Here is a 23,137-nt window from a genome sequence, read left to right as displayed (position 1 = left end):
AACAGCAGTTGGAGAAACATCAGTTGATGGAAGGGCAGTTGGAGGAAGAGTAGTTCCACAGTTCCCACAGCCTGGAATCAACTACTTTCGCACCTTACCAGGTCCATATGATAGTTTTGATCCCAAAAACTTTGAGCGTGATGATCCCAGTGTGCATTATTGGAGTGAAAAGGATCCTACCAATGTCGGTTTGCATACTAAATTTAGAACGAAGTTGGAATTGAAGGCAGCTGTGACTCATTGGCATTTGGAAAAAATCCGACAATATACAGTTGTTGAAAGTAAAGGAAAGAGATGGCATGCAGTTTGTAAGTGGCCACAGGGAAATCCGAAAGATACGTCCTTACCTAAATGTTTGTGGGAGTGCCGAGCAACACTGAGGAAGCATGATGAACACTGGCAAATTAGAGTGTTCAGCACTGCTCATACTTGCATGGGGGATCGTAACTATAATGGCCACGCTAATCTTTCGTCGGGTATGATAGCGTTGAGTGTTCGCCATCAGATAGAAAACGATCCTTGCTACAAGGTAAAAGCAATTGTGGCGGATATTGAAAATAGATTTCATGTCAAAGTTAGTTACAAGAAAGCATGGTATGCTCGGAGGACAGCGATTGAGCTTGTATACGGTGGATGGGAGTGGTCGTTCAAAGTTTTACCAGCTTATTTGAATGAAGTGCAAAGACAAAATCCTGGCACAATTGTGGAATGGATGCACGATGACATATTAAGCAATGGTATGAACAAGGTATTCAAGTACGTATTCTGGGCTTTTGGACCAGCTGTGGAGGCTTTTCAACTATGCAAACCAGTTTTAACGGTTGATGGAACTCATCTACGTGGACGATGTCGAGGTAAAATTCTTATTGCCGTTGGATTTGATGCTAATAAGAAATGTTTGCCTGTTGCATATGCCATTGTTGATGAGGAAACCAAAGAAAGTTGGAATTGGTTTATGGAACGCATTAGACTTCATGTAGCAAAGCATGAAATATGTGTCATATCTGATAGGCATGTGGGAATCATAGATGCAATGAATTCTCCCATATGGAAAGAAGAACCCAATGTGGGTCATCACAGATTTTGCTTGGTACATGTTAGAAAGAATGTTTTGCAGAATCACAAAGGTATCATGGTCAAAAGACTTGTTTGGAAAATTGGTATTGCTACCAAGAAGCGCAAGTTTAAGATCAGACGTCGTTTACTTCGAAACGTCAACAACGAGGCTTTGCAGTACCTTGATGCCGTGGAGTTAGAAAAATGGAATCTGGCGTATGACAAACACAAAAGATGGGGTGAGGTTTCCACTAATATGGTGGAATCTTACAACAATGTGTTGAGAGGCGCAAGACAACTCCCAATTAAAGCTTGCATTGATATGATATTCTGGAGGACAATAGAATGGTTCAATGACCGGTCAATTGCATCAACACAGTGTGCCACACCACTTACCCCGTGGGCACATGAAAAGGTGTGCAAAAATGATGCAAAAGGTCAATTGCATAATGTGAGAGCACCCAACACAATTGCAGGGCATTATGTGGTTCGAACAAAGCGTCGAATTGGTGGAAAGGGCGCTAATAAGTGGAAGGTAAAGTACTTGGACTCGCACTGCAAATGTCAAAAGTGGCAGATGTGGAGACTTCCATGTTCACATGCAGCGGCAGTTGCGCGTTTTAGAAACGACAACATGCTGTCGCTTGTTGATCCCGTATACCGCACAAGTGTTTGGGTACACCAATATTCTACGGTGTTCAATCCACCCAGACACCAAGATTATTGGGCCGTGCCTGAATGGACTTTGCAATGTTCACGAGCTCAGTTAATGCCTAAAAGTCGCGGTCGATACCGTACTACTAGGATTCCTAATCAGATGGATGTCCGTGAAGCTGACCAGCCACGAGCCCGACGCCGATGTAAACATTGCCGTCAACCAGGTCACGACAGGCGCAACTGCCCGAATGCTCATTCAAGGATGGATACTCAGTTGGTAGATGATGCCGCTGACGATTTTATGCATCCACCTCCACCAAGGATGGATACTCAGTTGATAGATGATGCCGCTGACGATTCTTTGCCTCCACCTCCACCAAGATATGCAGTTCGAGGTCGTCATTCTGTCAGTCACACTGATGATGTCGATCACGATTTTATGCCTCCACCTCCACCAAGATATGCAGTTCGAGGTCGTCATTCTGTCAGTCACACTGATGATGTCGATCACGATTTTATGCCTCCACCTCCACCAAGATATGCAGTTCGAGGTCGTCACTCTGTCAGCCACACTGGTGGTACAGGCGAACACATCGGTCTCAGTGATGTCCCACATTCTCCACCTCGGTCTTCTGTGCGAGACGAATATTTTGGGGTTGATTTAGAGAATGTCGTTGTGCGAGAGACTCCTCCGTCTAGACTCTCAACCGCCAGAATCGGGAAGGGGATTCGTAGCTTTTTTACGCGGAAAAGGCGAGACAATTGAACGTATGCATTGTGTAATATTGGATTTCTGTATTTAGCAAGATTTGGACTAATGTATAGGGTAATATTTGTATGTACTTATATATTGAATAATGATGAAATGATTAAAAACTCTATCTGTGGGAGCGTTTTTTATAGGACACGCCGATGTGAGTGGCGTGTTTAAAGAGACGCCTACTTAATTGGCGTCTTTTCACTTTAAAACGCCAACGTGAATGGCGTGTTATTGCTGAAACACGCCAACGGGACTGGCGTGTTTGTTCAGAATGTCCGCTTTCGGCGTAGAAAAAACGAGCAAAGAAAAAACTAACTTAAAAACGCCAATGGCGTTGGCGTTTTTAAATAACACGCCAGCGGGAATGGCGTCTTAATTAAAAACGCCAACTGGAATGGCGTGTTTGTTCAGAATGTCCGCATTCGTTGTAGAAAAAACGGGCAAAATATAAACTAACTTAAAAACGCCAATAGCATTGGCGTTTTTCACAAGACTTACATTCACAAAAACGCCAATATCTCTTTATTTGCCTGTTTTCATTTTCATTTCTACTAGGAAATAATAATTCAGACATCCAAAGACTTAATCATAAAGACTTAAAATCAATGAGTTCAAATCAAATGAAAAAACATCAATATCAAATTACAGTAATATCAAGAGTTCAAATTAGTTCAATCGTCACGATGTTTCCGCATAAACAGACGCCGTATCCCCTTCCCAATAGTGGATGTAGATTTAGGGATCCTTGAGGGAGGAGTATCTTGAACAACAGCGTTCTCAAGATCCTCCTGCACAGACGACCGCGGTGGAGAAACGGGGACATCACTGAGGCCAATATCTTCTCCGGTACCACCGGTATGGCTAATAGAATGACGGCCTCGAACTGCAGAGCTCGGCGGAGGTGGTTCCTCAAAATCGTCATCGGAGTTGTGTACGAACTGAGATGACGACTCTCCGCGGGTGGTTTTCTGCTTGGTTCGTCGTTTTGCCTTTTGCCTTATGGGTACGTCCACGTCCATTGCAGAGCGCTGCGAAGGAGGATAGTCCATCAGCTGAGGCTCCCCGGATATCTGCAGTCCTTCTTCAACCATCCTCGAAATGGTTTCCATATCCGGACAGAAATGTCCTGTCGCAGCTCGGCCACTTAGAAAGTGGCGTATATTGTGAAGCGTCTCCACCTACAATTTTTTAAAGTTAAGTACATATCATAATATGAATTTAAATAAGTAATCAGGGTTTAGTTAAGTATAAATAATGTACCGTAAAGTTATGAGAAGATGTCGTTTCGTGGAATCCCTGTTCAGCATGCACGCCGGGTTTGGTTAAATACACCACAGTGATCTGGCGAAACCAATTCATATATTCTTCCGTTGCAACATGCTCAGTACTGTCCTCCAGATCAGTCCATATCGTAAAGTGTCTGTTGTCCCACTCCTGTATATAATTGGCGTGCCATTGAACCCAATTCCGACCAGCTTTTCCACGACGATCCTGTTTCAAAAAATCAGAACCGTGGAACCGGGGGAGATCCGGGATATACGGTTGGACAATCCCGAATTGGCGCAACACTCGGTGTGGCTCAGCCAGATTCCAACAAATAAGCGTTGTGATCGACATCCATATAGGACGACCGGCATCACAACTTTCCGGCAACTCCCGGTGGAGATAAGGCCTCCAAATAAACTACATGTGATACAAATTTTTCAAAATAATTTCCATAAAAACAAAAAACAAAAAACCAAAAACATTTTATAAATATATGAAGTACCTGATTAGGATGCATCATGGAGAACTGATCTCGGAAATTTTCAACACAATGTCCGGGTGCTTTTACATATGACGCCGGGCCATTCCATCTAAAAAATTTAAATTATGAGCGAAGAACACGAAAATTGATGAACATTAAGTTTAATAACGCAATTAATGAACAACTTACGCGCTTGCACATGGTAGATAGTCTGTATGCACGGGATCTAGCATCCTCGGTCTAATATTTGGGATTCTCTCCCAAGCCCAAAGTTGTAATAGAGTTAAGGCTCCCCCTACATCCGTCCTCTTACCAACGGCCGCTTCACACAAATTGTGGTACAAGCAAGCAAGCGTCGCCCCACCCCAGCTATATGTAGAACACCGTTCTATATCCATGAAAAAGTGTAGGTAGAAGAACGGAATTTTATTTCCGGTGGCGTTGGGGATCATCAGACCACCAAGTAATAGCAGACAATAGATACGAGCCCGCTGAGCATATATGTAGTGTTCGTGGTCATCAGACAGCTCAATCCTCAATTGGTGCGATAAGCTCGTCTGCTTAAAAGCCATTTCCTTCAACTCGGATGCTTCCGGTATGAATCCTAGAAAATCCATACACCTGTCTGTCCAATATCCCGCGTCCGTCGGGGGGATGTAAGTTGTCAGAGCCTCTCCATCAACTTTCAGGCCCCATAAGACCTCCACGTCTTCCAGTGTCACAGTCGCTTCACCGACTGGAAAGGGAAACGTGTGAGTCTCTGGCCTCCAACGTTCAATCAGAGCTGTGATAAGATGGTGGTCAATTTCTTTTGGTTTACCACACCTTAACATACCCCCAAACCCCATCTGGTCCACTATTGCCAAGACATGTTGCTGGATGGGAACATCCCAAATTTTTCCTTCAAATCGTCGGCAGCGTACATCTTCGGATGGAACTCCTGCCCATATGTTGTTAGAGACGTGTTGTCTCTGAAAATATAATACAGATGGATCCGCAGGACCACATGCAAGCCGACGACGAGAGGTTGAAGATGATGCCATAATTTACCTACATAATTCAAATTCAACAATAACCAACCATAACATTTAATCCAATTTCATAAACCAAATTCAACAATAACCAACCATAAACCATTTCAATAATTAGATACAATTTAATCCAATATCACAAAATTGAACACCAACATCAAATAAGCAAGTTACACAACATTGCACATTCAAAATCATAAACCAATTCACCTACACAAAATTAACAATTTCAATTAACAATTCGCCCAACCTACCAATTTCAATTTTGCCTAATCTAACATTTTCAATTTGTCCAATTTCAATTTGACAAACCTAACAATATAAACAAATTTAACAATCTAAACTAATCAACCAAAACCCACATAAATCAAAACAATTTGCCCAATTTTTTAGCTATAAAAACCCTAGGGTTTAGGCTTATAATCAAATTTATACACAAATTAACTTAAACCCAACACAATCCAACATAATAATCAACAATAATATCATTCAACCAATCCAAAATGCATAATATTTCTACTCAATTCACAACCCATTACAAACCCTAGCTATCCACCAATTACTATAATTATGTAAAAGGTAAGCATACTAACCGAATAAAATAGATGAATTTGGGGGAGAATAGCACCGATTGATGAATGTAGGCCGAAATCACGGAGAGAAGGCGCGCAGCTGGAGAAATCGCGAAGGCTGTGTGTTGTGAGGTTTTCGCGATTTGGGGGAGGAACGCCTGGTATATCAGTCTGATTAAACACGCCACTCAGGTTGGCGTTTTTCATGATTAAGTAAATACGCCACTCCGGTTGGCGTCTTTTACAAAACGTCAATATGTTCGGCGTTTCAACAAAGAAAACACGCCATTTACAAATGCGTTTTTTATTTATACACGCCAACCAAGTTGGCGTGTTTAATCGTAATTACAATCCGAGAGCATACACCCAAAATACGGCACAAGTATAAAACGCCATCATCGTTGGCGTATTTACCTTAAAACACGCCAATGACGTTGGCGTATTTACTAATAAAAACGCCAATGTGGTTGGCGTTTTTCCCATTTGTGGAATAGATAACAAAATGGGTACATTTACGTAATATTTAGTGTAAACTCCCCCATAAACCCGAATTTCCCGGGGAAGATCTGTCTAAATACCGACAGCGCAGTTGAGTAGTTTCTTCTCGAAGCGCAGTAAATGTCGGAGAGAATCAAGGGATACATTTTTGGGCAGTGAACGCGTTTTCCTTAAAACTCAAAAATATGGATTCTTCCATTTCATTGCTGCGAATCTGCAAGCTGTCGGGTTTTACAAAAATTCCATATGATTTGATTCGTCAAACGGTATTACAGAATTTTCAATGTTTTCTTCCATTTCAATGTTTTTGGTCCATTGCTTACGAGTTACAGCATCATATAATTATGATTCGACTTTTAGTTTAGGAATGCTCTATAATTAGATTTTTTTATTTGTAGTAAAATTGACATGTTAAAAAAAAATTGATCACTATTGATTCAAATGAGATTGAAGTTTTATAAGTTTAATGAAAATTAATCTCTCCTGTGGATAATTTAGTGTTTCTTAGTAGAAAATGTGGAGTAACAAACTGTGTGTGTATTCAAAATGTAAATCAAAATAATATTTTAAAAATATATATACATATACCATGAAAACATTGATTGTTTAAGATTTGTGATGCCTTATTTTATGAAACTATACATTTGAAAAGTCGCCTTTGAAATAAAGGTCAAGTTTTGTGGCCCAAATGCACTTATTATATAGAAGGAATATGATTTTAATTTTATTCCAAATGTTGTTATATACTCCTATTTCCTTTAAGTATGAGATATTGTTATATTTTTTTTATGGCATTTCCTAATTCCAAAGTCCTAAATTGATATGTTGAGTAATTGTGTGGCAAGGAAGCTACTTTGCCGAAGTAAAGTAACGACTTTATGCTTTTAATGAAAACCACCAAATAAATCCTCTTTGAAGGGCAATTTTGCTGAATTCCCACTCTTTTTGTCAACTATATAAAGGGTATGTGCAAGTGGAATTTTAGGTGTGTTGCATAATTTACTCCCATAATGATTAAAGGTGCTTGTATAGTAGTCTATAAACAAATTCTAAATTTCATTAGTTTATATTGCAAGTTGGGGATTGTTACGTGTAAAGCGGTCTATACCACACTTTGCAGGCATGCAAGAATGAAGAATCCATCACTTATTCCTTATTAATTATTTCGATTATTATATTTTATTTTATAGCATATTAATGCATATAACACTATTATGTGCATCCTCTAGTTAAAGTCGTTTCCATTTCAACTGCATTAATTTTGTGCATATGTAGGGTCATATATTGATTAGTTTTTTTCTTACAATTTATCACACCAATAAGTTCATCTAGGAATATTTACTAATGTTACAACAACAATGTGAATATTAAATTATGTAGATTTAATGTGACAACAAACTATCAATATGATATAATTGTATGGATACAGGATACGAACTTCTATAAATGCTGCATATCTTCCATTACATATAATTGCACCTACTATATTAAAATCATAGATGTGCTGAAATTGGAGGTAGCAGAAATACCATTAACAAAATTGATACTAGTTGTTTAAATTCATACTTAATTTGTTTCTATAGCAGACGTCAACGATTGTCATGTGCCCATTCCATTTGGAAGTAACGTAATAATATCATATTTGTGCATAATGTAATTTTGAAAATAATGACTGAGTAATGTGATTATAGTAGTTATATATTGGGAAATGCTACGTGGCCACATTAAGGAAAACTGGAAAAGTATAGACGACAAAGGCTTTGTGTTCACAACCTGTCTATAACTTTTTTTGATAAGCTTTGCCCAAAAATATGTGATTCATTTTGAAGTATATAACTACAATTAGCACTACTATTTATTTAACATGTATTTACTCTCTAAAACTAGCTAGTTGCTTGTCCTACTTGATTTTTTTGTCATTGTTATGAATAATACCCATATTTAATCTATGCATATGGCATTATCAATATACTATAGTACAATTGTATTATAAGAAAATCATTTGCAAACGGTAAATATTTATTGATCGGATCATACATAGTTAATTCTCAAACGGAATATGCTTTTTCTTTACACCATCAATAATGTTTTTCTCTATGATATATGATCATACTTTTTACTAATACTAATAATTTGTTCATAATAAAATAGTTAAGGATGAGTTGAACATGATTCTATAATAATCATATAGTATTTGTTTATTTTAATTTCCTACACTATGAATTTCCTCGTGTAATGCAAATTTCCTTGGCGGAGAGAAAACGTGTTTTATTTGAAAACTAGTGGGCTAAAGCGAATAAGGAGCTGGCATTTGGCAACCACTAAAATTCAATTCGATTAAAATTAATTTTGTAGCAGCCCTTTTGTACACGTATACATCATACTAGTAGTTTAACTTTTAAGGATGTCGTAATCCTATGATTAATTGATTTCAAATTATCAATAACCCCCCACCAAATTCACTGCAGATTCCCCCTACTATGATTAAATGGATAACATTAGTTGTACCTTCACTTCATCACACCTCTAATCACGCCCAAATCTTTACGATTCTCAGAATCCGACCCAATTTCATTTTTCTCTGTGTTTTTTTCTATGAAATGTCAAACAAATTCGAGTATATCAAACCAAAATCGTAGATCCAATTTTTGTGTGTGTGTAAACTACGCACTCCACATGATTTATGAAGGATGCCATTCACGGTTACATAAGTAAGCATAGTGGAGTACAATAATTAATTGGTAAACCATCTCACAGATAGAATGTAAGTCGCATTGGGGAATTTTTGTGATTTTCATTTGTCACATAAGTGGAATACTAGTAGTACATACCAAATTAAAAGTTTAGACCTTAGCTGTTTTTTGAATATACAAAATTTTCAAATAGTTGTGAGGACTTAGTGGCCCACCATAGTACATGACCAGGCCCAATATAAGGCCCAACTAAAATCTCGTTACTCCCTAACCCTAAATTCCTAATTGTGAACACACCACACTATCACATCACAACTTTGTATACAGTACATAATAAATTTTGTTTTGTTTTTTAATGTGGCTAAGTATTTAGGAGCGTGCATAGTTACATCTTTACTTTTAGATAAAAAAAAATATAATTATTATATTGATAAATATTACTAATCTCCAAATTATATCCATTTTTATCAAAAATATCTCGAACTAATAGAAAATACTCCCGATGTATCAAAAATATAATCCAAAAATTAGGAGCATGATATTTATATTACAACGTCAATAATTTGAGATTTAGATAAATATTTCTTATAATTCATAACAATTTTGACAAAGCATATATAATTTGGAGTTTAAACTTTAAAGTAATGTTAATCGTTAGGCACATAAACTAGTTTAGCCCTAGATATGATGCTAATCCAGACTTAATTAAAGTAATTGTTTGGTAGACAAGATTAGTAATGTTGAAGAATGAAGACTAAATAATATAAACCTCACCTTCTTCAGCTTAACTAACCCAACTCCACCATTGGAAAATATAGACCTCTTCAGCAGTTCAAATAACAATTTTCTATTACCAAACGCTCCATTTTAATTTTCAAAGACACAAATCAAATCACCGACCGAGAACGTTTGTTATTGTCTTCTTCTTCGGTGTTGAATAAGGTATAATTAATAAAAATAAAATTGAACACTAAATTATGGATTATGATATGTAATTATTAAAAATAAATTAAAGACAACAACTGACAAATACGATTCATAATTTTGTGCTCGGAGATAATACATTATTCCCCTGAAAACTAATATACTATTATCATGTTTTGCTATTAACTTAATAGTACTAGAATTTTGTATACATGGTTCACATGATAGTTCCTATGTTGTGAGAGTGGATAATTGTTTTTATTATAAAATTCCGGCATCTTAAACATGATAAAACATGACGAAATTACTAATAATTGACATTTCAAATCATATAATCTACAACCAACGAAGATCATATGTTTCAAAATATACTCTCTTCACCAACTATTAATAATCTTGATAACGAGATATAAATTTTTAATACAAAATTAATAAAATATGAGCTAGATTGAATAAAAAACTAAACTCTTAATTATGATGGATAGATCTATACTGGTAGTAGTACTTTTATTGGTGCAATAAACCGAGTTTGAACTAGCTAAAATTTTATGATAATAAAATACTCCTACAATTTAATTGGTAAGATACCTCGATCGTAAGAAGTTTGAATCACCATGGAATAGATAAAGAACTATTATTAATTTTTTTAAAAAAAACAGACCAGCCAAAAATTTAATACTGTGTACATACTTTATTTTAAATTCAATACTTTCATAACATGTTTTGTTTTTTACACCTAAAAATCGTGCTCATCATTCCTTCTTTTTACGTCGATGTTTATTGGAGATTATTACTATAGTGTTTGAGTTGATGTTGAATGAAATAACTTTCATAAATACATGTACTATTAAAAATGCATGACATATATTTTGTTTTACAAAAATAAGGTTTATAGTACATTTAATTTTTGACAGAGGTCCAAAATCAATTTCGTATATTTAGCTAATTTTTCAGTCCTGCATTATTAAGTGAACTTCAGGTTCTACACAGATATTTTGATTCATATCTAACATTACTTAAAAAATTAACGTCCAATTGAGAGTATTACAAGTAAAATAAAATGTAGTAGAAATACTATTTTAATTAATTAAACCAAAGTAAAAAATTTGTTTCATACATTTGCAAAATTCTACTCCGCATTTGGTTTCATGTGACATATTTAACTCATTAATCAGGTGAAAACGTAGTTGAGAGAATAATATAAAAAATAGTCTTCTTCGAAGTATTCTCTCTCCCTTTACTATCATCTACTCCACTTTAAATATTCTAGTAGTACTATCATTTCTCCAAAACAAGTATAATAAATAAGTGATTCAAGTAACGTGGGACAGAAGACGTGTTTAAGACTAGAAAATAATACACTATTACGTTGGACCAACGAGTTTTTGCTTTTTTTTAAAAAAAATATCTGTAAATGACCAATTTTAGTCTTTTTTTCTTCTTTAATCAACTTACGAGCCTAACTCAAAAATATAAAAAATGAAATGTTATAATAAATCTTAATCCCTCAATCTAAATTAAATGGATTAATCCCAATTACATTTTTTATTCCAAAAAATACCCTCTTATAAATTTCGACTATATTGTCCTTGTTCTCATCTCCCCTTTTTGTGTAGAGTAAATTATAGAAAAAGGACGCATGAAAACAGAGTAAAATCTCGTCTCCTCTTTCTCTCTCTAAATATAAATATTACGACTATCAATTATCATTATAAACCGCTTCCAAAATCAAAATCCTTCTGTGCATTGCATAATTTGTGCAGAGCATAAATTTATAAAACTATATATGCACACCATTTCTGCTATAATGAACTCTTTTGTGCTCGCTCATTAGCCAGACTCCGAAGATCCATTGCTGCAAAAAGCTCCAAGCTTTTTAATGCCTTTTTTGGGTTATACTTTTCGTATAATTCAAGTAATTTGAATTGCTATCGCGATTTCTTCTCCTCTTCGATTAGAGGCGATCTTCCTCGAGGTATGGATTAAGGCTCACGATTACTCTCTAATTTTCCGCTTAATAGATCTAATTATCATTGTTTAAATTGCTGCTAGCTTAATTGTTTATTAATTGCTTTCCCGCAGGCCTCTTGGATCAGGAATTTTTCTAGTCCAAGTTAATAAAATGTGGTAAATTTATAATCTGTTTTAGGAGATAATTTTTCTGGTGCAAAGCGATGAAGAGGTCTAGAGATGATGTGTTTGTGAATTCTCTGCCCAAAGGCTCTGCCATTCCTTCTCCAACTGAACCGTGAGACTTTTTCTTCTCTCTCTCTTCCTTTTCATTTTATGCGTTTATTTTTTTTTTTGCCGTTTGATGATTAGTTGGTTGAGTTTTTGTGATTGGTTAGTTTTGTGCTGTTAGGATTTTAGCAATGAGATTGATCTCTAGCTGTAGTGGTGCTCCGTTTTTTTGGCTGTTAGTGTGAACTTTTTTTTATCATTGAAGTGGTGTTTTGTGTTTGCAATTTATGCCAATATTTCGAGCTTTCAGTGTATTTCCTGTTACGGACTGTGCTTGTTTTTTCGTAGAAACTGAGAGGCGAATTGAATCTCGAGTGATTGCATAAGTCTGATTGTCTGGAAAGTGATATTTTTATAAGATATACTATATGATTCAGAAGATTGGCTTTATACTGCTCCTTTTTTTGGGACGATAATGTAATGGTTATGCATCGTCATGGATATGAAAATTTGCTTATTCGAGGCAAGGAAGGTTGCCTTCTTTTATTATGAACACTGTGCATTGATAAGGATTTGAAATTTGCATATTTCGGTGGACGATAAAGTTCCGGGCAAGCCCAGATGTCAACTGCAAGAAGTGTTCAGAAGCTCCAGACAACTGATGCCTTGTCGTACCTCAAAGTTGTGAAGGAAAAGTTTCAGGACAAAGGGGACATGTATAATGAGTTTCTCGATGTCATGAAAGAGTTCAAGGCTCAAAGGTAGAACTGTGCTCTTCTTTTTATGTCTTAGTCTGGATTTCATAATGTTAATGTGTTTATTTATGTTTGGTTGTTCTGGATGTAGAATCGATACATCTGGTGTTATAGTGAAAGTGAAGGAACTATTTAGAGGGGACCGAGACCTAATTCTTGGTTTCAATGCCTTTTTACCGAAGGGATACGAGATTACCCTCCCAGAGGAGGATGAACCACTTCCAAAAAAGAAGCCGGTAGATTTTGAAGAAGCAATTGGTTTTGTAAACAAAATAAAGGTGCAGCTGCGAACATGCCACTATAGTCCTCTGTTTCTTGTTTCTCCATCAGAATTGCGGTCTAACAAATTTTAACCTAATTGCAGACTAGATTTCAGGGTGATCATCATGTATACAATGCGTTTCTTGACATCTTGAATATATACAGAAAAAATAATATGTCAATAACAGAAGTCTATCAGGAGGTACTCTACTCAGAGTTCATATTCATACTATGTATAATTATAAACAGGTATAATGTTCTTGAGTGGTGATTTCTTGATGCTTGTTTGTAGGTTTCAATTCTTTTTCAGGATCATGCTGACCTACTCATAGAGTTCACTCACTTTTTACCTCATACTACTTCTGCCGCCCCCGTCCATCATGCCCAACCCGTTAAAAATCATATCTTGCTGCAGAGTAGTGGAGGCTCTCCCATGACAATGACACAACCCATTGAGCAGGTCACTTTCACTTTAGTGAATCACTGCTTTCTGGTTGACTTGGTTATGCAAAATAAATAAATCTCTTTTGGCACATTTGTTCCAGAAGCCTGCTGCAGGTGACCAGTTTGTTGCTTGCCCTGATTCTGAGCAATGGGGAGTTAATACAAAAGAGAACAAAACTGAGCGTGATTATGATGATAACTTGGACAGTGCAAGAAAATTTGCAGGCAGAGATGATTCTGTGAATGACCAGTTACCTAAAGGTAGGTACAGTAAGAGTGAGATTTTGTTTCCTCATATAGCTCTCATTTAATTGTTATAACCACTCGTGATTCTCAGTTTACATCCAATTGGTTGAGCTTGCAGCTGCGTTATTATTTTTTTTATCTTATATCAGTCTTAGTAAGCATTTTTATATCTGTGAACTCTATCTGCATTTAGTTGAAGTGTCCACATTTATGAAGTAAAATAATTCATTTTGTTTTGTAAGTTATTCTGGTTTTGACTATTGAGAATATTAATAGATTTTTGTATAGCAACTTTTATTTGGGATTTTATTATAAATTTGTTTTGGGTATCTATCTGCATTTAGTTGGAGTGTCCACATGTATCAAGTAAAATCAATTCATTTTTCTCAGGAACAGAGGACCCAGTGTCAATTTTCTGCGGAAAAGTGAAGGAAAGATTGAAAGATTCCGAAAACTACAAGAAGTTCTTGGACTGTGTTCGCTCCTATAGAAGCAAGTTTGTTACGTCGCCTCAATTTCAAAAGCTGGTAAATTTTTCTCGTGACATTTATCCGTTTAGTTAACTCCAGTTTACATCTGTCCTCTAGTTTTGTTGTATTATGGCGTAGACAAGAGCAGTTTTAGTTAAAATTGCATACTGCCCCAAAGTTTTGTGCATATTAGTATAACACTTTTCTGTAACAAAAATATCAAGCTACATCCTCTGATCCTTCTCATGCATCTCATGGTATTTGTACTGATGATAAAGCTTGAAAATATAATATCAACCATGTAACATTTTATAAACTACTTATTAAAGAGAATTGCTTGCAACATGTCATATATTTCTATCTCGTATTTTTGGTAGGATTGGTAATTGGGATAAACTTTATATTGTATCAGGTGGCTAGTATACTGGGATCACATCCAGACCTCAAGGAACAGTGTGATGATTTCATAATTTATGTTGAGAAAACAGGTATGAAGCATGCATTGCTTTTTCATGTTTGTTCATTGAAACTATATATACTTTGTTAATTTGCTCTGAACTGGGTGTTTCAAATATTTTCTAGGCAGCAAACAGAATTTCAGATCTCTAAAGGTAGACGGTCGTGAAGCAGATGAACACTTTAAGGAAGACAGTACCAAAAATAAAGATCACGGCGATAGAGAAAGGGACAGATCCGACAAGGTTCTTGCTTTCAGCAATGATGTCCAGGGACAGAAGGTTTCCATTACAAAGGAGAAGTATATGGCGAAGCCCATTCATGAACTTGATCTCTCTAATTGCAAAAGCTGCTCACCAAGCTACCGACTTCTTCCTAACAATGTAAGTATTGTAATTTTGTTTTACATAGCCGAATATATTCGATCTATATGCTCATCCGCTCAGCATTCCCAAATGCAGTATCCAATTCCATCTGTGAGTTGTAGAACAAAGATTGGTTCTGAACTGCTGAATGACCATTGGGTGTCCGTCACTTCAGGAAGTGAGGACTACTCGTTCAAACATATGCGCAAAAACCAATATGAAGAAAGCCTGTTCCGTTGTGAGGATGACAGGTAAGAGTTCTCTCAGGAGATTCCTTGAATTTGGGGTGTAAACCTGCCATCTAGACTTTTTGAAGAATCCTTTACGAGCATGGAAAGTTGTGAATCTTTGATTCTATTATGATTCCAGGTTTGAACTTGACATGTTGTTGGAATCTGTTAACGCAACAACAAAGCGTGTTGAAGAATTGTTAGATAGTATGAATTCTCATACCGACAAGACTGAGAGTTCATTTCAAATAGACGATCACCTGACAGGTATGCACCAATGAACCTGCTTGCTTCTCTGAACAAATTTTGTTGTCGACAGTTGACTTGAAAGTCCATTTCTATCCTTTGTTCAGCTGTTAACCTTCGGTGCATTGAGCGTTTATATGGTGACCATGGGCTTGACGTGAGGGATGTATTGAGGAAGAATGCACCCCTTGCCCTGCCAGTTATTTTGACACGGCTGAAGCAGAAACAGGAAGAATGGGCAAGATGCCGCTCCGATTTTAATAAGATTTGGGCTGAAATTTATGCTAAAAACTACCACAAGTCACTAGATCACCGGAGCTTCTATTTTAAACAACAAGATACAAAGAACTTGAGTGCTAAAGGTAGTTTAGACTTACACTGTGCTCAGTCTTCTTATGATTTACATGCGTTACCAGACTTCATATGATAATGCCTGATATTATGTTTCCTTTTCATCCTCATAAAGAAAAGTATATTCACTGACTATATAATTTGGTCCATGGTTTCTCTCCATCAGCATTTTTAGCTGAAATCAGAGAAATGAGCGAAAAGGATCCGAATGAAGATGAAAAGATTCTCTTCATCAGTGCTGGATACAGACAACCCATCAAGCCACATATGAAGTTTGAGTATCCCGATCCCGACATTCAAGAAGATCTATATCAGCTCATGAAATATGCTTGTGGAGAAGTGTGTACACCTGAGCAGCATGACAAAGTTATGAAGATTTGGACAACGTTCATTGAACCGGTGTTCAGCATTCCTCCCCGTCCTAGTGCGGGGGACATCAAAGAAACTGTTAAAAATGATTCAACTACAAGATTGGCCAGTTTTGGTGAAGGGAACAGCACCCCTTTTGGTGAGGCTGCTTCAGAAAACCAATCAGATATGTCTAAAGCCGGTGGTGAAAATATTCAAACTGAACAATCCTGTTGCAGCAAAATACTAAAGGGACATGATGATAACGTTGGCAAGAATGGTGGTTCTCCTAGTGCAAATAATACTGCCTGTGAGATTGATATGTTGCGCAATGGAACCCAAAATGGACTAATGCGCACTAATGCCAGCATTATACCTGCTATGTCCGGAACCAGCAAACAAGCTGGTTTCTTCGAGCAAGTTAATCCTAATGCTACAGGAGAAAAGAACATAACTGTTGAAAATGGTGCAGATTTACAAAATGGTTTCAATATCTACTTTTTTGTCACAAGTTATATCTACTTCTGCGACTAACTTTTGAGGAAATTGTCTGTGCCACACTGCAGGATCAAGTAGTGCTATTGGTGATCACAGGACTACGGTACTGCTGAATAACAAACCACAGGTATACTAGAGTCTTTGTGTATTTTGAGAATTTCGTAGGAGGGTATATAAACAAGTCAGCAACACAATGGAAGAATGGGTCAAATAATGTCTTATCTTTCAGATATGGTCTTGATTTTAGTTAAAACATATACTCCTAGTTACCAAGAAAAGAGTTAATATAGGTTTGTTTTTGCAGTGTGGTCTTTATAGGAAAGTTACTTCCTCTGCGGTTGAGGGGATCAAAGCCGAGAAATGCCACAATGAAATTATAGGTTTCGGTAAAGGTGAACGAGAAGAAGGTGAATTGTCTCCTAGTAAGAATCACGAAGACAACATTTTGGCAGCATTTGGAGGCGTCGCGAACAGTTCATGTAAAAGTTCTGAGAGTACTAGAAGGACCGGAGGAGAAGCACTATGTGCTGTGGATGCGAGAAGAGAAAATGATGCTAACGGTGGCGATGAAGGTGATGAAAGTGCCAAGGGCTCCTCAGACAGTGAGAATGGCTATAAAATTGCAGAAGTTTCAGCGACTGATTCAGCCGATAGAGAAGAGCGCTCCCCCGAAGATCATGACGAAGATGAGGACCGTGATGAGAATGACAACAAGGATGAGAGTGAACGAGAGGCTGAAGGCGTGGCAGATATCCATGAGAACGAGGGAATGGTTGCATTTTCTGGTCACATTCTACATACTGTGAAGCCTCTTTCAACGAAATTGCCTGCTGCCTTACCTATCAAAGAGAGGAACACGGAGATTTTCTACGGAAATGATTCCTTCTATTTGCTTTTTAGGCTTCATCAGGTAAAGTTCATCTCATTTATTGACATTTATTATGGTTTTGAACATCTATCATAATCATCTCTCCTTCCTTGCTTGTACAGATTCTATATGAAAGAATGCATAGTGCTAAGCTGCATTCGTCGTCTCCTGAAAATAAATGGAGGAGCTTGAATTATTCAAATACAACGGATTCATATGCTAGGTAGTATTCTGATCTTACAAATGAACGCATCCTTTTCTCAGGGTGAAGCTGTGAAGGTCTACTAATAAAGTCAAACTTGTTACGTGTAACAGATTTAAGGATGCACTACACAGTTTGCTGGATGGATCATCCGATAATGCAAAGTTCGAAGATGATTGCCGAACTATCATTGGTGCTCAATCCTACATCCTGTTTTCACTAGACAAACTGATACATAAACTTGTCAAACAGGTGACTTGGGATTTACTTCTCTTTTATGTACATCATGTTTCCACCATTTCTGCAGTTAGTGATTCAATGGTTGCCCCTGATATTCTACAGCTACAAACAATTGCAAGCGAGGAGATGGAGAACAAACTCATTCAGCTATATTCATACGAAAGATCTAGAAGTCCTAAAAAATTTTCTGATGATATTTATCACGAGAATGCACGTTTTCTTCTCCCCGAAGACAACTTGTATCGGATAGAATGTGTAGGTTTACTGATTTAATCCTGTTTTATTCAGAGCATTGGTATATCTTTCAGGTTACAACCCTTATACTGAGCATGAACTTCTGCTGCAGGTGCCTTCTCCAACGTGTTTAACGGTTCAGCTCATGAAAAATGAGCAGGACAAACCCGAAGAGACGGCTATCTACATGGACCCCTCGTTTGCAGCTTATTTGAACGATGAACTCCTAGCAGTTGGTCCAGAAAGAAAGGGAAAACACAAGATATTCTTGAAGAGGTAACATTAAAATGTGCAGATAAAATTCCCATCAAACATTTAGTTTTTCCTGTGCGTATGTTAATCTGATAAAGCATCCACAGAAACAAAAGAAAATTTTCGACTCAAGACAAGGTCCCCGACATCTCCAGAGACACGGAACAACTTGTAACTTATAACGGTCTTGAAATCAAGGTTGCTTGCAATACACTAAAGGTATGTCGATGAGAGAAGCTGGTTTGTGCGACCTAAATACCCTTAACATCATGCTAAATTTGTCTGGCTTTGTACCATAGGCTGCGTATGTTATAGGCACAGAAGACTTCTTATATCGCTTGAGCAAAAGGAGGAAAACGCTGTTTCACAGTGGCTGTTCTCAAAGAGTGAGAAGAATCTGCAGATTGATGGTTAGTTGAATAGCAAAAGTTTCACTGCAACGGAAAGATGAAGGTTAGGCTCTTCTTTTCCAACTTATGTTTCTTGAAACCTTAACTGGTTATCTATCTCGCACCATGAGTTGGTAGGTCGACAAAATCAGATTGTGTTAACAGATATCAGTTAAACACGATCTGATGATTGAAAGTGAGCTGAGACAACGGCTGAATCTCCTTTCAACGGTCACATGACGAGCGCTTTGCTCCATGTTGATGGAAGGAGAGGATCTGAAAATATGTATATGTAGATATTTACATGTGTTACGTTGAAGTTGAATTCACTGGTCTTATATAAGCATTTTTTATCCATTTTGTCTGTCTCTCTCCCTCTAAAAGGTTTCAACTTTCAACTGTATCTTCATCTGAATTATATACCTCGTTTAGCTAAGCATAAAATTATGTTTAGCTAAATACGATTTTTGGTATAGAAAATTATTGGTACTGTGTCTAGATCTAATTTGATGTCTAATTAATCAACTAATTAGAAAATTAAACTTTCTGATAATCTTAGTCTTCATTTAATTAGATGTCTTATTACAGCATGTTTATATTATTGGATTCAATGTTAAACAAAAAATTATGTTCGAGACAAAATTTGTGGTTGGAGTAATAATATAGAAATAGAGTTGTTATGAGATATGTATTCCAACGACATATTCTATATATAATACAACCATAAACCTTTATAGATCTTTTATTACATTATTTAATTTTTGACTATACGAAAGTGTTACGTCGTTATAATTTAGTTATTTTTTCGTTTCTTTTCCCCGAAGGTAGATGAAACTCAATACGAACTACTTTCCCTACTAAGAAATATGAAAACATTAAATTATCAAAACAAAGAAAATATGGCCTGAATTAAGGCATGCACGCAGACACGGTATCATGTTCAAAGACACCTGCCATAAATCGATGAAAAGGTTATCATAACAAACTTGATTTTCCAATTGCCAAATGTTGAACGAATAGTCAATTTTCAAATATCCAAACACGTTGTATTACACAGATTTACATACGCATGATTCGTGACATGATATGATGTTCTAGAGATTAAAAAAAATCCCACACTTTTATTATTCCAGCTGTTTATTACTAATTTTATCTGTATATTAATAAATGTCTTATTTATTTTATTAATATTTTTAGTAATAGACTTCATATTTCACTAACTTTATTTCACTCACATTTCAATAAGTATAAAACTAATGTAGGATCAACCTTCTACTTAAAATTTTTCATTCATTTTCTACTATATTTATTAAAACTTGTGTCCAGTTAAAATTGACCCTTTTGTCGGTAGACGGAGGAGTAATTAAATCTCAATTCTAGATCTAGACTACTTGTGAATCCTAAATTATTGACTTAAGAAATTGGGTGTAAATTATTGAGATGCCTGTGGCTTATTCCTAACACTTCATCATTTGTTATTCTTCTTTGGAAAATAAAATAAATAAATAAATAAATCAAACTAAGACTCCCAACTCATACATGTCCCTTTTTCTTATCTGGATTTGAAGTCATTGTCAACTCCATAGTGCCCCAATTCATGACCCAATGTAACGCAAATCATAACCTTCATGGTTCATACCCACTTTGCCACGTTACAAAAAAAAATAATTTCCTTAATTCTTTTTTTTACCAATCAAATTGTTAATTATCGGACAGAATCAGATCAACTTAAAACCTAATCACTGCTCAATGCAAATATGCAATTAATCACCTCACCTATTAATGGCAATAAAGTATAACTGTAAAATTGATAAATTCAAACAAAAATTAACCACGAACCAAAAAAAAGTCAAATAACAATGAAAGAATCCGAATTCCCAAAATTGGTTCCTCAAAGGAAACCCCATCTCAATATATCATCAATTAAAAAAAGTCCCAATCCACCATCGTTTGTACAACAAGTGATCTAATTCGAATCAGTAATAATCAAAGAATCACTACTATCCAATAGTAAAAAAAAATCAATCAAAACAAAAAACTCGAATATCCCACAAAGCCTAATCGTTGCTTCTTCCCCCGCCACGTGTACAGATCATAGGGTTCCCAGAGATGATCCAACGGGCACGGCCTCCTCTCATCGAGCCGCACCCACGGCTTCCCCTTCCCGCTCCAGTGCAGCAGGCTCACTGGACCAGGATGCAGCTCCCTACACGATCCCGACACGTTGTCACCCCCTAAACCGTGCTGGTTCCACCGGTGATCGATCGGCTCCACGTCACCACCAAACACCAGCAAAAAAGGGGGCAGCGACCCCAGCTCGTATATCCGTTTCCTCCGCTGCAGTTCCATCCAATTCTCTATTTTATTCCGATAATGCCCCTCCCTCCACCTCTCCAAATCCATCACCATCACACCCGTGTTGAAATAGCACGGCTTCCTCGACCCGAATACCCCGCTCAATACCGGGTCCGCCCAGAACCCGTCAGTGAAATATTTCGTGAAATTCGCGTGGCAGTATTCCGGAGCCCCGATGACCCGGTTTTCCGTCAATTCGATCTCCCAGAGCTTCGCCACGTCATCGACTAGGACCAGATCCGAATCCAGATAGATGACCCGCTTCACACACGGGTCGAGCAATTCGCCAAGGTAGTTCCGGGCGTAATTGAGCGGGTTTTCCAATGCGACCCGAATCGAGGACGAGATTAAGTTAATGACGGTGTCTTCGCGGAAGATGTAGACTTTGAAGCTGAGGGAGGGGAATATGCATCGGACGATGCGCGTCAGGTCACGCGGCGTGGCGGAGTCGAATTCGGCGGCGATGAAGTGGAAGAAGACATGGTCCGGGCAGGAGGCGTGGCGGAGGACGGAGTGGACCGCCGCTATTGAGCCTCGGAGGTACTCCGAGTCCAGCGTCATCGCCACGTGGACCAATGAGGCGTCGCATGACGTGGCGGGATCGGCCGAGGCCGCGGGGCAGTCCACACCGTTGCGGTACTCCGGCGCCTCCGAGAATCCGGCGAGGACGGCGTCGGGGAATGACCGGATTGCGGCGCACGGCCCGAGGAGGAGGAGGATTAAAAAAATCCCCGCGGCGGGGATTAAACCGTCGCCGGATCTCGGAGGAAAAATCATATATGTGTATGAATCTGTGAGAGTGTAGGGTTTGAGCTCTCTCTCTCTCTGATTTTATAAATGTGGAGGTTTAATTTTGTGCTAATTATGGAAACAAATATTGGAGATGATGAAGTGAAGAGAGAGAAATAGTTGTAGACGGCGATATATACATATGGAGGGGGAGGGAGAGAGAGAGAGTATGTGTGTATTAAAACGGGACGCGGTTTTACAGATGGACAGAGCATTAAATAAGAAAGAAAACAAGAAAACAAATCATCTCTACGCTGTCAAAATAAATCCCAATTACGGATTGTGATTTCAATTCACACCCTAATTATAGAAATTATTAAAATTTGAAATTTCAATAATATAATTACTTGTCCTTATCAACTTTTTCACTTTTTTCATACTTTACTTACCATACAATTATTTTAATGGAATGTGAAAAAGATATATGGAGGAAGGGTGGGAATAAAACATATTGTGCGGGGGGAGTAGTTCCGCTGTCACGTCACACGGCGGCGCGTGGACTCACGCGGTGTAGAACGATAAATTATTCAATAGTAGTACTTTTTAATTGTGGCGGTTGGTAGTTGTTGCATTTTTGAAATACTAAAAAATAAAATATTCGGTGACTAATTTCGTGGAAGCCTCATCGGGTGTGGAATCCCATTAATATCATGATTTCTGTTTAAAATACTCCTAACTAATTAACACTTTTAAATTGAACCTAGCCAATTTTATTTAAATTGATTTAGTTTACTATTTCTTGCTAAATTATCCGTATTAGGGTATCCACTATAAGGCGGACACGCCCAATAGCCCAGTCACAGTTTTTGTCCATAGCCCCAATTTTGTTGTCCACAGCCCTAAAATTCTATTTCCGCCACTGTGGTGGACACCTCCAATAGCCCCCAAATTCCAAATACAAAATTCTACTCCCTCCGTCTCATGCTACTCGCACTTTTCATTTTAGGCCGTAAATTTGGGATTGATTTTTTTGTGTAATTAAAAAAGAATTTTAGGTGTAATGAGACATCACTTAATAA

At 37.3% G+C, this 23,137-nt stretch overlaps 2 protein-coding genes across 4 annotated transcripts; one reads left to right on the top strand and one right to left on the bottom strand.

The window, feature by feature from the left end:
- The first annotated feature begins 11,574 nt into the window (after positions 1 to 11,574).
- On the top strand, positions 11,575 to 19,331 carry LOC121769997 (paired amphipathic helix protein Sin3-like 3). 3 transcript variants are annotated; one of them, XM_042166789.1, is made up of 22 exons: positions 11,575 to 11,913; positions 12,021 to 12,186; positions 12,725 to 12,880; positions 12,966 to 13,152; positions 13,239 to 13,337; positions 13,428 to 13,595; positions 13,684 to 13,840; positions 14,216 to 14,352; positions 14,708 to 14,783; positions 14,878 to 15,134; positions 15,213 to 15,367; positions 15,486 to 15,613; positions 15,700 to 15,954; positions 16,110 to 16,757; positions 16,858 to 16,916; positions 17,094 to 17,699; positions 17,780 to 17,880; positions 17,973 to 18,111; positions 18,202 to 18,354; positions 18,446 to 18,609; positions 18,693 to 18,804; positions 18,885 to 19,331. In XM_042166789.1, the coding sequence occupies exons 2-22, from the start codon at positions 12,113 to 12,115 to the stop codon at positions 19,002 to 19,004; spliced, it is 3,951 nt and encodes a 1,316-aa protein (XP_042022723.1). In that variant the 5' UTR covers positions 11,575 to 11,913; positions 12,021 to 12,112; the 3' UTR covers positions 19,005 to 19,331. The 3 variants fall into 3 exon arrangements, with proteins under 3 accessions (XP_042022723.1, XP_042022724.1, XP_042022722.1); XM_042166790.1 differs by having other exon boundaries at positions 13,681 to 13,840; positions 14,222 to 14,352; XM_042166788.1 differs by having other exon boundaries at positions 11,576 to 11,913; positions 13,681 to 13,840.
- Positions 19,332 to 20,848: 1,517 nt separating this feature from the next.
- Positions 20,849 to 22,323, bottom strand: LOC121769998 (probable galacturonosyltransferase-like 9). Its single transcript, XM_042166791.1, has one exon. The coding sequence runs from the start codon at positions 22,104 to 22,106 to the stop codon at positions 21,000 to 21,002; it is 1,107 nt and encodes a 368-aa protein (XP_042022725.1). The 5' UTR covers positions 22,107 to 22,323; the 3' UTR covers positions 20,849 to 20,999.
- Positions 22,324 to 23,137: the final 814 nt, after the last annotated feature.

This window comes from Salvia splendens, chromosome 16 (assembly GCF_004379255.2).
Source record: "Salvia splendens isolate huo1 chromosome 16, SspV2, whole genome shotgun sequence".
Taxonomy (NCBI): Eukaryota; Viridiplantae; Streptophyta; class Magnoliopsida; order Lamiales; family Lamiaceae; genus Salvia; species Salvia splendens.
Note: the sequence above shows the minus strand (reverse complement) of the source record. Positions and strands in the feature narration are given on the sequence as shown.

What these genes read in the sequence shown, in the direction of transcription:
- LOC121769997 (XM_042166788.1), top strand. Translation starts at nt 12,113, where the DNA reads ATGAAGAGGTCTAGAGATGATGTGTTTGTGAATTCTCTGCCCAAAGGC. An exon ending in GAATGACCAGTTACCTAAAG is followed by an intron (nt 13,841 to 14,215) that starts GTAGGTACAGTA and finishes CATTTTTCTCAG; the next exon opens with GAACAGAGGACCCAGTGTCA. An exon ending in TACATAAACTTGTCAAACAG is followed by an intron (nt 18,112 to 18,201) that starts GTGACTTGGGAT and finishes GATATTCTACAG; the next exon opens with CTACAAACAATTGCAAGCGA.
- LOC121769998 (XM_042166791.1), bottom strand. Translation starts at nt 22,106, where the DNA reads ATGATTTTTCCTCCGAGATCCGGCGACGGTTTAATCCCCGCCGCGGGG.